General features: G+C 48.7%; 1 protein-coding gene across 1 annotated transcript in view; it reads left to right on the forward strand.

The window, feature by feature from the left end:
• TPST2 (tyrosylprotein sulfotransferase 2) overlaps positions 1-11,904 on the forward strand; it is a 52,613-nt gene extending 40,709 nt beyond the window's left edge. The window contains exons 4-7 of the mRNA XM_061141653.1: positions 1,417-1,615; positions 6,119-6,169; positions 9,695-9,743; positions 11,392-11,904. Of these exons, the coding sequence (XP_060997636.1) occupies positions 1,417-1,615; positions 6,119-6,169; positions 9,695-9,736 (292 nt within the window). The 3' untranslated portion in view covers positions 9,737-9,743; positions 11,392-11,904. The remainder of the gene's footprint in view (positions 1-1,416; positions 1,616-6,118; positions 6,170-9,694; positions 9,744-11,391) is intronic.
• Positions 11,905-12,910: the final 1,006 nt, after the last annotated feature.

The following is a 12,910-nucleotide window of genomic DNA, read 5'->3' on the forward strand; positions in this document are numbered from 1 at the left end:
AAAAAAGGGATGGTTACTTGATTGCTCATGTGTCTTGAACACAGTGAAAATTATAACGGAATCTGGCTTAGATTAGCTCACCCAAGGAAGGACCTGCAGAAACTAATACGTTGTCATTTTCTCTTGTCATGTAACTATCAGCATGTGATTTTATCTTTCATGGCAAAACAGCCTTGTGGGTGATCGTTATGGGGCGAGACTGCTTGCGGCAGAGATGTTTATATGGTGTTTGAGATCTTTGACAGCCTGGCTAGAGTTGAGACTTCAATCCGGGTCTGCAGCCTCCAGCTCCACACCCCCGCCCCCAGCCAGCCCACAGTGCTCCCCTCCCCAGCTTCCCTCCCTCCCCACCCCAGTTCCTTTTGCTCCATCTTTTTGTACTGTTCTTCTTCGTTCCCAGGTTATCTCTTGGTTGGGGTGGAAGCATCTAGAAAGAGGTCCTCGACCCTCCCCCACCCTCCATCTTGTGAAGCCCCTGAGCTATCATCAGTAAGACCATCATGATTGGATGAGGTGGTAACCCTGTTATCTAGGAGACCCGAGAAAGCACTGTAAGATGATGGCATTTTCATCCTAACAGCAAACTGAAAACAACCTACAGGTCCACCTTTCGGGGAATGGAAAAAGAAGGAGGTATTGAGTGAGTGGAAAAAAAGAAAGGCCTACAAAGCAGTACTATATATAGCAGACAACTTCTGTTTTTAAATCTGCAAGCAAAACCATAGATTTTCTATGTATATACGTGGGAGAGAGAGAGAGTGCATGCTAACACTGAGACCTTAAAATGTACCCGACACTTTCATTATTCGCCTACTTACTTCTCAGAACAGCCCAGCAAGGTCGGTACTATTAATGACTCCCATTTGACAAGTGAGGACACCGAGGCCCAGAGGGGTTCAGTCACTCTGCCAGGGTCACACAGCTGGCACCTGCCCCCAGGCCGTCTGGCCCCCTGGCCACTCTACATTTAAGACTGAATGAAGAGGTGCCCTCCAGAATGCTATGGTCGGGTCCCTGCAGGCGGCGGATGCACCAGGAGTGGTGACCACAGGGACTCTTCACCTTACTGTTAGTGTTTTATAATTACTCCTCAAGAACAAAATCTTCGTCCATCTTAGTCATGTAAATAGAAAATCATCTTTAAAAAGTCATAAGAGGTCAAGGAAGCAGAATCTGAGCACCACTGAAATGGTGTGCACTGCCTAGCACTTTTCTGCCAGCTTTCCACTCTGTGCCCTTAAACCCATTGTACAGAGCAGGTATGCTGAGGCCAGATGACTCACCCACCTTCTTACAGTTGAGGGGAGCCGAGTGGGTCCCAAGTACCAGGTCCCCCCCCCGCCCCGCCACCTTCCCTGCTGCCCCAGCGCCACCTGGGTCTGCCCACACCCCATCCATCCTGCCCTCTCTCCCCAGGATTGAACGATCCACAGACCAGGTCATCAAGCCCGTGAACCTGGAAGCTCTCTCCAAGTGGACTGGCCACATCCCTGGGGATGTGTTGAGGGACATGGCCCAGATCGCCCCCATGCTGGCCCGGCTCGGCTATGACCCCTATGCAAACCCGCCCAACTACGGCAACCCTGACCCCATTGTCATCAACAACACACACCGGGTGAGTGCATTGCTCACGGGGAGATGCGGCCGGGGGTGGGGGCTCCTGCTGCCCGAGGAGACACTCGGTCCCTTGATTCCTAGGCAGCTGGCTTGTGTCTGTCTTCGAATGGCTGCTTGCCTTCCCATTTTCACTTGGGCCACCAGGAAGCTCAAAACCAGTGGGTATTGTGCCTCTCACTCCGTAGCATCTCCTGGCGGGTCCATTTGTGCTGATTTCATCCTGTTTCTCCACTCGGCCTTGTCCTTTCCCCTCTGCTTCCCTGGCTGGAAGTTCATCTGTTTGTAAAGCCCTTCAAGTCTTTGTTGAGGCAGGGTGTGAATAAATCAAGGATGGGTCCCTTTATTGCACCTGTAATTTTCATTTCTATTTATTTATTCATTTCCGGTTGTGCTGTGTGGCATGCAGGATCTTAGTTTCCCAACCAGGGAAGAGAGAGAATTTCCATTTCACTGCGAGTTGGCAGCTCTGCCCTTGTCCTTGAAGTGTAAGCCCATCTATTGATCTCCTTACTTCTTCTTCCCCTGACATCGGCTGATTGTGTAAACTTGTGGAAATACTCAGAGATCCGAGGCAGACACCCAGACTGCATGGAGAGAGTGGGTGTTGGCAACCTGGATACGGCTGATTATCACTATGTTATTATTTTTGGTTTGATATTTATTATTCATTTTAACATTTACTATTTAACCATAGTTATTATCCTTTACACTGTACTTAGGTGTTTTAGATACTTTGCTGTATGTATGTATATTTCATAATACAGAAGTCATTAAGGGGTTAAAAAGAAGCCACAGTGGCTGGTGGGGACCTTGAAATCCAGCCCCCAAGTGCTTCTCCGGAGGGAGAGGTGGCTGGGATGGGACGAGGGCCTCAGAGAAAGCTGGCCCCTCCTTTTTTGCTTTCTTAGCCAGGGGCGCAGCAGCAGCTTCTCTGGAGTCTCTTTAGAAGGCAGAGCCCCCGGGCAGGTCCCAGACTGTGGGTCCGAAGCTCCCAGAGTCAAACCTGACCTTGGGTGTTGTATAAAAAGATGTTGATGAGCAGTGATGGTTAAGATCAGCTCTTTGGAGCTCTGCTGTTCGTGTGTTTAAAATAGAGAAGGTCCTCTAGATCTCTTCCAAAGAGGTTGACTCCCCAAAGAGGAACTCTTGTTTTCTACAAACTTAGTTAATGACACAAGTGTTAGGAAAACCACAATTCACTGATTCACTTCACCTCATTTGTAATGTCAATTTTTGTGACAGATACACTTGTGCTTCTAAGAAGAAATATTTTGACCCTTCACATATGCAAGCAGAGAGTTGAACGGGTCAGTTTCAATTTTTTTTTTTTTTTTAATTATTTCAAGTTTCTGGCTTACATATCCAATGGTGCAGGTTTTGATGTAAGAACAGAATTAGGTTAAAAAAATTAAAAAAGCCAAAAGCTTGCTCTAGTTTTATGACCTTGTGTACTTTTAAAATATAATCAAGATGGCAAAAAACAAAAACACAAAGGGGTTTATTCCCTGAACATGTTGACCATGTTCGTAGCTCAGTCGTGTCCGACTCTTGGCGACCCCATGGTCTGTAGCCCACCAGGCTCTTCTGTCCGTGGAATTCTCCAGACAAGAATACTGGAGTGGGTTGCCATGCCCTTCTCCAGGGCATCTTCCCAACCCAGGGATTGAACCCGGGTCTCCTGCATTGCAGGCAGATTCTTTACCATCTGAGCCACCAGGGAAGCCCATTATTCCTTGGGGTTTCATAAGTCGGGACCAGTGCCAGACACCTCATGTAGTCTTTATAGTGGTTTTGCTGTGGCTGTGAAGATAAATCCCGTGGTTGAAAGCTGTGTGTGTGTGTGTGTGTGTGTGTGTGTGTGTGTGTGGATACTGAAGGCACAGAATGTTCCTGTCCTGGGTCCTGGCAGTACACTCAGTTCTGAAAGGACCCCAGTGCTAATGAGACCATCTATATCTGTGCTGTCCATTACAGCCGCTAGGCTTGTGTGGCCATTGAAATGTGATGAGTCCATATGGAAAGGGTGCTATGTAAGTGTGAAACTCACACTGGATTTGAGGTCCTCATCAGTTCAGTTCAGTTGCTCAATCGTGTCCAACTCTTTGCAACCCCATGGACTGCAGCATGCCAGGCCTCCCTGTCCATCACCAAGTCCCAAACATTGCTCAAACTCATGTCCATCAAGTTGGTGATGCCGTCCAACCATCTCATCCTCTGTCGCCCCCTTCTCCTCCCACCTTCAATCTTTCCCAGCATCAGGGTCTTTTCCAGTGAGTTGGTTCTTTGCATCAGATGGCCAAAGTATTGGAGTTTCAGCTTTAGCATCAGTCCTTCCAGTGAACACCCAGGACTGATCTCCTTTAGGATGGACTGGTTGGATCTCCTTGCAGTCCAAGGGATTCTCAAGAGTCTTCTCCAACACTATAGTTCAAAACCACCAATTCTTTGGCACTCAGCTTTCTTTATAGTCCAACTCTCACAGCCATACATGACCACTGGAAAAACCATAGCCTAGACTGGACGGACCCCCCCACCAAAGCATGTAGAATTTCTAACTAATCATTTTTATATTGACTATGTAGGGGAGGAAACTTTTCCCTTTTTCTCTTCTAGGCTCTTTGACTGACCTGATAATGAAATTGACATAAGACAGATTAATAGGAGAGAAAACAAATTTAATATCATACATACAAGGGCTCATAAAAATAGGAGATTCACAGGAAGGGGCCATAGCAGGCGTCCTTCAACCCTTTTAGGCAAAGAAACAATACATTTGTGGAGAACTGACAAGGCAGAGACACTTGGGCTTGGGGGAGTCAGTTAGCGAAGAAGAAACAAGGTTTGTTCCCACAGCCTTCTGGGCCCCAGCTTCTCCTCTGGTGATAAAGATGTCTCTGTACCTCCTGGGGATAGGAGGGCATCTTTCACTTGTGAGATTTATTTCCTGCTTCCAGGGGCTCAGAGGAGGGTCAGAGTGTCCTTCTGGCACTGTTGTTGCCGTTTAGTCACTCAGTCGTGTCCGGCTCTTTGCAACCCCATGGACCACAGCACACCAGGCTTCCCTCTCCTTCACTGTCTCCTAGAGCTTGCTCAAACTCATGTCTGTTGAATCAGTGATGCCATCCAACCATCTCATCCTCCTGTCTTCAGTCTTTCCCAGCGTCGGGTTATTTTCCAATGAGTCAGCTCTTCACACCAGGCGGCCAAAGTATTGGAGCTTCAGCATCAGTCCTTCCAATGAATATTCAGGGCTGATTTCCTTTAGGGTTGACTGGTTTCATCTCCTTGCAGTCCTAGGGACTCTGAAGAGTCTTCTCCAGCATGACTGTTTCTTAAATAATTTTAATTCAAAACAGTGAATATGCCAGAGTGGTGCATTTGGGGGAGACCTAACCTGAACCTCATCAATTACATGTTGAAGTATTAATTTTTGGATGTATCCGGTTAAGTTAAAAAACAAAAACAAAAACACCACTAGAGGGAATTCCCTGGCAGTCCAGAGGTTAGGAATTTGCACTGTCCCTGCTAAGGGTGTGACTTCAATTCCTGGTCAGGGGACTGTGATCCCACAAACCCTGGCCCCTGCCACCCCTCCCCCCAAAAAAAAACCCACTGGAATTAATTTCACTTTTTTTTTTTTCATTTAACTACTGTGGCTACTGAAATATTTAAAATTACAGGGTTGTTCACATTCTGTTCTATTTTACAGCGCTGGTCTCTCCAGTGCCTTGTATTTCCAGAGAACAGTGGGAAGGCCTGGAACTTTCTGGTTCCCACTGCAGGGCCTCTGCCCTGCTGTGCCCTCCGTCTGAAAGCTTCTCCTTCAGAGCTTAGCCTGGCAGGGTTTCCTTGGAACGCGGGGCTCAGCTCAGAGGCCCTCTGTCCCAGGAGGCCCTGTTGGACCACTCCCTCAGGAGAAACCCCCCGGGCACTCCCAGTCACCCCTCCTGCCTTCCATGTGGTGCTTCCCATGGTTTGATCTGTTCTTTCCTTGTGTTCTGTTGTTACTTGTGGATTCTCTGGCCCTCCCTAGTCTAGAATGGAAGCTGCAGGAGAATGGGGATTTTAGTTTGTCTTGTTAATGGTGTAAAACCCCTGCACAGCCCCACTGCCAACCCCAGAGCTTAGACTAATATCCAGAGGATTGTTAATAAATGTTTAGGAGGAGCCTATTAATAAATGTTTGTTGGAGGGGTGCATAGATGAGGTGAATAAGTGGATGGGTACATTTGGTGGATAGATGGTTGGATGGGTGGGTAGGTGGATGGGGGTGTGGGTGGGGGTGGAGGGTAGGTGGATGGATAGGTATATGCATGAGAGGGTAGATGGGTGGCTGGGTGGGTGGGTGGATGGATAAATAGATGGATGGGTGGGAGGCTGGAAGGATGGAAAAATGGTTAGTTGGGAGGGTGGGTGGGTAGGTGGGTGGGTGTGGAAGTGATGGGCTAAATTTTATTTTTTGATCATTTCTAACAATAGTGATTTTTTTTCTCTTTCCTAGGTCTTGAAAGGGGACTATAAAACACCAGCCAATCTGAAAGGCTATTTTCAGGTCAGAAACCCCAGGGGGAATTCTGTAGTCCCACCTGTTTGCTCTGTGTCCTCAGACACTTCACTGCTCTAGTACGGCCGATGGTTTTCCCCTCAGAAAACTGGGTGGAGGTGGGGAACCGCTCAGGGGCTCTTGAGTGTCTGATCCACCCTGGGCCACATCTCAGCAGCCCTTCTACCTGAGCCCCGTCCTTCCCCTTGCCCCCCTGGCTTGAATGCAGCTAAAGGGATTTGGTGGGGACTTTCTGTCAAAGTTAATGCCTCCAGTCTTAAATTCAGCTTAATTTTAAGTGGCCTTTCCCAAACACAGCCACAACCCAGAGCAAAAATTTCATCAGTCTGCCCAAAAACGAGAGTCCCATGATGCGGGTGTGTGTGCAGATGTGGACGTGATACAGTCCTGGGTCCCCACACGCGTCCCCACGCCTCACCTTCCCTGCATCCTGCGTCTGTCCGTGGGAGTCTGTCCCTGGACCTTGTCAGAAAAAACCACTCCCGGGACTGACGTTAGGCCATTCTCCTTTTGGTGCTCAGGTGTTCCTTTAAAAAAAAAATTTTTTTTTTTAAATTAATTGATTCTTGGTTGTGCCAACACGTGTGAGATCTTAGTTCCCAGACCAGGGATCTAACCTGAGCCCTCTGCCGTGAGAGTGAAGAGTGTTAACCGTGGGAATGCCAGGGAAGTCCCGAAAGTGCTTGTTTCTTTAATGAATTGTCCTGATGCTAAAATCAGTAGTTTTAGTTGGTGCGTGTGTATGTGTATGTTGGCCAATAAAAGGTGAAACACCCTGTACCAATTTCCACTTCAGTTATCAAACTCACACATTCTCACTGCCCGGGGCCCCGCACATGTTGACCCTCTGGCGTTGAGTCCAATGCTCCCTGCATGGGAACCAGAAAGCCATCTCATGCCACTGTGAAAAGAAATGTTGCCAGAATTAGTCAGTACTAATTTGTTATTTGTTTTAACCCAAAGAAGATGTAACAAGAACAACACCCAGAAGTGGGCTGAGGGGGATTAACCACAATCTGAACTCTTTCCCTTTTTACATATAGTGGTTTTTTTTTTTTTTTTTTGGCCTACCTGGATATTTGTTTTTGTATTCCTTGAGATTGCATGGGATGAGCTGCTTTGTTTTGCTGTCTTAGTGTTTTTCCATCCTGGGGTTTTCACCGTGGCCATTTTGGGTGACTCCATAGTTTCCTCTGGAATGCATTCTCTGCCGCCAATTACTTAACTGTTGCCCTAAGATGATTTGTAATTTTTGCAATATTTTGAATGGTGTCATGCACCTGTCCGCATGGTTTTGCCTCTCTCCTGTGGGGTGAGTGGTGCAGGGCTCTATGGACTCATTCCCTTAAAATACATTTTTAGGGAGTGGAATGGGTAGACCGTTTTTAGAGTCTTTATTGAATTTTGTTACAATGTTGCTTCTCTTTTATGGTTAGGGTTTTTTTGGCTGCAAGGCATTTGATCTTAGCTCCTCAACCAGTGATGAAACCTGCACCATTGGAAGGCGAAGTCTTAACCACCGGACCGCCAGGGTTAAGGACCCTGGAAGGGTCCTTTTAAGACTCTTGAACCACAAGGCTGAAATTGTCTTACAAAAGAGCTGGACCAGTTTACACCCTCTTGCACTGTGTGGGACCATTTTTGCTCTATTAGGACCAAAAATGAAGGGATGGCATATGCTTTGTCATCATGAGAAGTCCCACCCTCAGGAGAGCTACCCCGCGAGTTATATCAAATTCCTACTTCCTGCCCTCTTCTCCTCCAGGGTCCCTGCACCCATACACACATGACCTCATGCAGGATACTGTAACACTTGGAAACAATCTTAGGCAACAGTGTGGTGTGTGCATTATACGGAACACTAGGATACTGTGTAGCCATCCAGAATGTCCTTGTGCAACAGAAAAAATGGGAAAATAGGAAGCCAGCAAACCAAAGCAGCTCACACATCAGAATTGCAGCTCCTGCAAAAAATGAGTCCACAGTTCCTGAAGTCCACACACCCTCTCCTTCCCAGGGCTTCGCTGTTCCCGCTGCCGGAAATGCTCTGCTACCCACACCCGTGCACGGCTGGCCTCGTTTCATCATCTAGATCTTTGCTCACAGGGTGATTTCCAACACCAACAACCTGACTGTCCAGATTCCAGCTAGCTGTTGCACAACGCAGTTCAATTCTGACACTGATTTCCAGACATAGCCTCTAAACCCCCAGGTTAAGGGCCCTTGCCCCACAGGAGTGCCCCCTCTTCAGATGCCCAGACGACCCACCTTTCTGTCACTTGTCCACCAGCCCTGAAGCTCTCTGAGCCTCATCCTTCAGGGATGTTTCTGGAGGTTTTATTAAGCAGTAGGCACGTGGGCTCCCCAGGTGGCGCAGGGGTAAGAAATCTACCTGCCAGTGCAGGAGACATGGGAGATGCGGGTTCGATCCCTGGGTCCGGAAGATTCCCCTGGCGGAGGAAATGGCAACCCACTCCAGTATTCTTGCCTGAAAAATTCCACGGACAAAGGAGCTTGGAGGGCTACAGTCTATGAGGTTGCAAAGAGTCGGACACAACTGAACATGCATGCATTAAGTAGGCATGGTTGATTAAATCGTTGACTGTTTGTTATTCATTGCTCTCCAGAGGTTTGGGTAGGGGTGGCAGGCACTGAAATTTCCAACCCCTTAATCATGGGTGACCAAGCCCCCATCCTGAAGCTTGGGGGCCCCAGCCACCCAGGTGTCTCATTTGCAGATAAAAGATGCTTTTTATCACTAGGGAGATTGCAAGGGTTCTAGGGCTTGCTGCCTGGACCAGGGTAAAGATCAGATGTAAGTTTGTTATTATCTACACACATGCTAAGTCGCTTTAGTCGTGTCCTACTCCTTGCCCGCCAGGCTCCTCTGTCCATGGGATTCTCCAGGCAAGGAGACTGCAGTGGGTTGCGGTGCCCTCCTCCAGGGGATCTTCCCCACCCAGGGATGGAACCCGTGTCTCTCACGCCTGCTTGCGTGTTCTTTACCACTAGCACTGCCTGGGAAGCCCAGCTCTTTCATTACCCTACACCTTAAACGTCACCCCTCTGCAGGGGCCTCTGGGAATCACTTTGGAGGGGCCTTAGCACCCGTCACTCACATCAGCCCGCTGTGTTGCCTGGACTTAATAATTCCTTAGAGACGCGTTTGCAGGCTCCCCACTAGACTGTGAGGTGCAGGGGAATAGGAGGGCGTCTGTCATGTCATGTCCTGTGATGCTGGGGAAGACTGAAGGCAGGGGGAGAAGGGGATGACAGAAAATGAGATGGTTGGATGGCATCACCAGCTAAACGGACATGAATTTGAGCCACCTCCTGGAGATGGTGAAGGACAGGGGAGCCTGGCGTGCTGCGGTCCACGGGGTCGCAAAGAGTTGGACATGACTGAGCGGCCGAACAACCAGTCCTGTTGACAGGAGCTCAGTGAGGGAGTGTGTCGCGAGCCCCTGGCACCCCCACCTGGCCGTGACCTTCCTGTGTGTTGTCTTCCTCCAGGTGAACCCGAACAGCACCTCCTCCCACCTAGGAAGCTCGTGATTTCCAGGTAGGCCTGTGGGCTTCTCTGGGGCCTCCCACCACTTCTGAGACCAGGAGCCACTTTTCTGAAAAGCTTGTTCCTTCCTGAGCCTCCCCGGGTGGGGGAGAGGCTACCAAGGTGGACTGACCCAGCCCTCTAGGCTTCCGTGGTGATGGCTTGGGGAGCTATTTATAGAATCAAGGCTTGGTCTCCTAGCTCTGGATCTGGGTGGGGGTAGGCATCAATGGTGAACCAAAAAGAAACAGGTTGCTCTGTCGTTGGGCAGGGGGGTACAGAGTACCAGTGTGATGGGGGGACTCTAGACCAATTTGGACAGGCCTGGCTTCTATAAACAGCATCAGGTTGGCCCAAAGCAATTAAGGTTCTAATAATAGGCACCGGGGGCTCTGGTCTAACAATAGCCCCCATTGCACTGGCCCAGGTGGTCCTGGCCATTACTCCTCTTACCCTCAGCATCCCTGGGAGGCAGGTCCCGGATTTTACGGAGGAGAAAAACCGAAGCCCAGAGAAGGGCTTTGACTTGCTCAAGGTCACACAGCCACCAAAAGTCATCACCCCCAGAGTTTGTGTTTTTTTTTTTTTCAGAGTTTGTTTTTAACAGATGATTTTAAGTGCATTTTTATCCATCTGTGTTTTGCCCGGAGGGGTGGGAAAACAGGTTCTGATCTTGGGAAGATATTTATCTAAATATCTCAGAACTCACTCCAGGTTGGACTCCTGCTGGCCTCTGTTTTCCCTATCTGGAGAATGGGGATTGGCCCCTGTTCCGCTTCCAAGGGTGGTTGTGAGTTGACGTGAGCTGGCCCCGGTGGGAATGCTAGGCCCTGGCGCTAAGGCTCCATCCAGCCACTGAACTCGCTTCCTTACACGGCTCAGCTTCTCTGATCAGGCTCAAGGAGACCTGGGGGTCTCAGGGAAGCCAGGACCAAGTTGCCTGGGTATTTATTCTGCTGCTGCTTTTAAACTGTAACAGAGCTTCTAGCCTCAAGCCTATTTTTAGTCCTTGCCTTCTTTTTAAATAATCAGCATATTTTTTTGTTTTTCTTGAAGTCCCCTTTGCACCAGCCCCCAAGGCTGGAGAGACACTTAAGTCACCATCGTTACCAGGGTTCCCATTTTGAGCTGTGCTAAAATCCAGGACTTGCGCTTCATTCCTAAGAAGCCTCAAGTTGAAAGCAGCCTTTTCCGTGTTTCTCCCTAACTCGATTCCCCTCGCTCTCTTTCTGCGGGTTCCTTAGTAGAATCCTGAACCTTTGATAAAAACCAGATCCGTTCCCCGCTTTACTGTTCAGACGAGGTACCAGAGACAGGGTGCTTTAGCTAATTCCCAGGAGGGAGTTGCCCTTAAATACATGCCTCCTCCCTGGCCTCCAGAAATTCACTGGCACTTTTCATTGCTGCCATTTGCTCTTCATTAAGTCAGGAAAGTCTTCGAGGTCGAGAGGCAGCAGGCTGAGCTGTGCGTAAGAACCCAGGAGACATTTTTAAATGTAGATTCTCTCCGGCCATCTGGGATGCTATTGGAAAATCCCACAGGCTTATGTGAGTACACGCAGACCATCCGTCCAGCCGTCACACGTATAAATATACAAGACCTATTTTGGAATCGTGACTCTGGGGCCTAATGCCCGTTTTTTTGTTTTTCCCCTTTCAGATCTCGGCACATGGCTTTGTTTGCCAGAAGAGGAGAAACTGCATTCGAGTGGAAATCGGACCTCTAATCCAAGCATATTGCTTGCTATTAACCGCCAAAACAGGACTGCTCACGAGGAATGTCTTTGCATATATGTTTGCAAAAGCTGAGTCATTGGAAACTTAACCTTGAGATACTCTGTCTTAGGACAGTGCGGGGTAGAGAGCCAAGAGTGTGAAAGTAGTCCTGCTTTTGAAACTTAGGTTATTTTATATTCTTCCCCTCGAGAACTTTTTTTGTTTTTTAAGAAATGGATTTGCTGTCCTCCTCAATTCGCAGGACGGCCGTGGTGGCTTGTGTCTGGGTCAGGGCCTACCGCCTGTGCCTCTCCTGTTGACCCTTACTTTTGAAGTCAAAGAATCTATTTAAGAATTTTAATATATGAGGCTTTCTTTTATCCTTCCTTGGTTCTACTCAGTTTCACAGAGGAAAAAAAATTATATATATATATTATTTGAATAAACGGAACAAGGACTCATCTGTCTCTGCCCTACTTACAGAGAGCTTCCCGGGTGGTTCTGGTGGTCAGGAATCCGCCTGCCAATGCAGGGGACCCGCCTTCCCTCCCTGGGTTGGGAAGATCCCATGGAGAAGGGAATGGAGACCCACTCGAGTATTCTTGCCTGGGAAATCCCGTGGACAGAGGAGCCTGGCGGGCTACCTCCATGGGGTCGCAAAGAGTCGGACATGACTGAGCGACTTTAACACTTACTTTACAGAGTGAACAGATTTTTTTTCCCCTCTGAGTTTTTGTCAGGTGGATTGATGAAGAGCAAAAGCTGGAGAATAGGTCCACGCAAGGGCACAGCTGGACTCCCGTGTCGGGGATCCCAGGGCCACCCTCGGGTTCCGCAATTGGCTAGAAGGACTTAGGGAATTCAGCAAACCTGGTCGGCTCACAGTTAACGGTTTATTACAGTGAAAGGATGTGGATTAAAGTCAGTAAGGGAGGGACTTCCCTGGTGGTCCAGTGGTTAGGAATCTGCCTTGGGATGCAGGGAAGGCAGGTTGGATCCCTCAGAACTCAAGATCCCACATATCTCAGAGCAGCTACTGAGCCTGCTTGCTCTAGAGCCTGGCACTGCAATGAAAGATCCTGCACTCTGCAATGAAGGCCTGACATGGCCAAATAAATACTCAAAACTAAAATCAGCAAAGGGGGAAAAGGCGCAGAGGTCAGAGTCCAGGAGAGCCTACACACAAGCCCTCAGATGCCGTCTCCTAGTGGAGTCATAACGAACGTGCTCACTTCTCCCTCCAAGGATATGTGATGGCATGTGTGAGTGTTGCCAGCCAGGAAGGCTCACCCAAACCTCGGTGGCCAGCTGTTTTTTACTGAGCATCAGTCACGAAGGTACGGGGCAACTGACCTTAGTTACTCTTGTCTCCAGCCCTTCCAGAGGCCAAATGATAACAGCATGACCCAAGACCCTCCCCCCATAGATCACAGGATTAACATAGACTCGCTGGCCTGCTGTGG

This window comes from Dama dama, chromosome 5 (assembly GCF_033118175.1).
Source record: "Dama dama isolate Ldn47 chromosome 5, ASM3311817v1, whole genome shotgun sequence".
In the NCBI taxonomy this organism is placed as follows: Eukaryota; Metazoa; Chordata; class Mammalia; order Artiodactyla; family Cervidae; genus Dama; species Dama dama.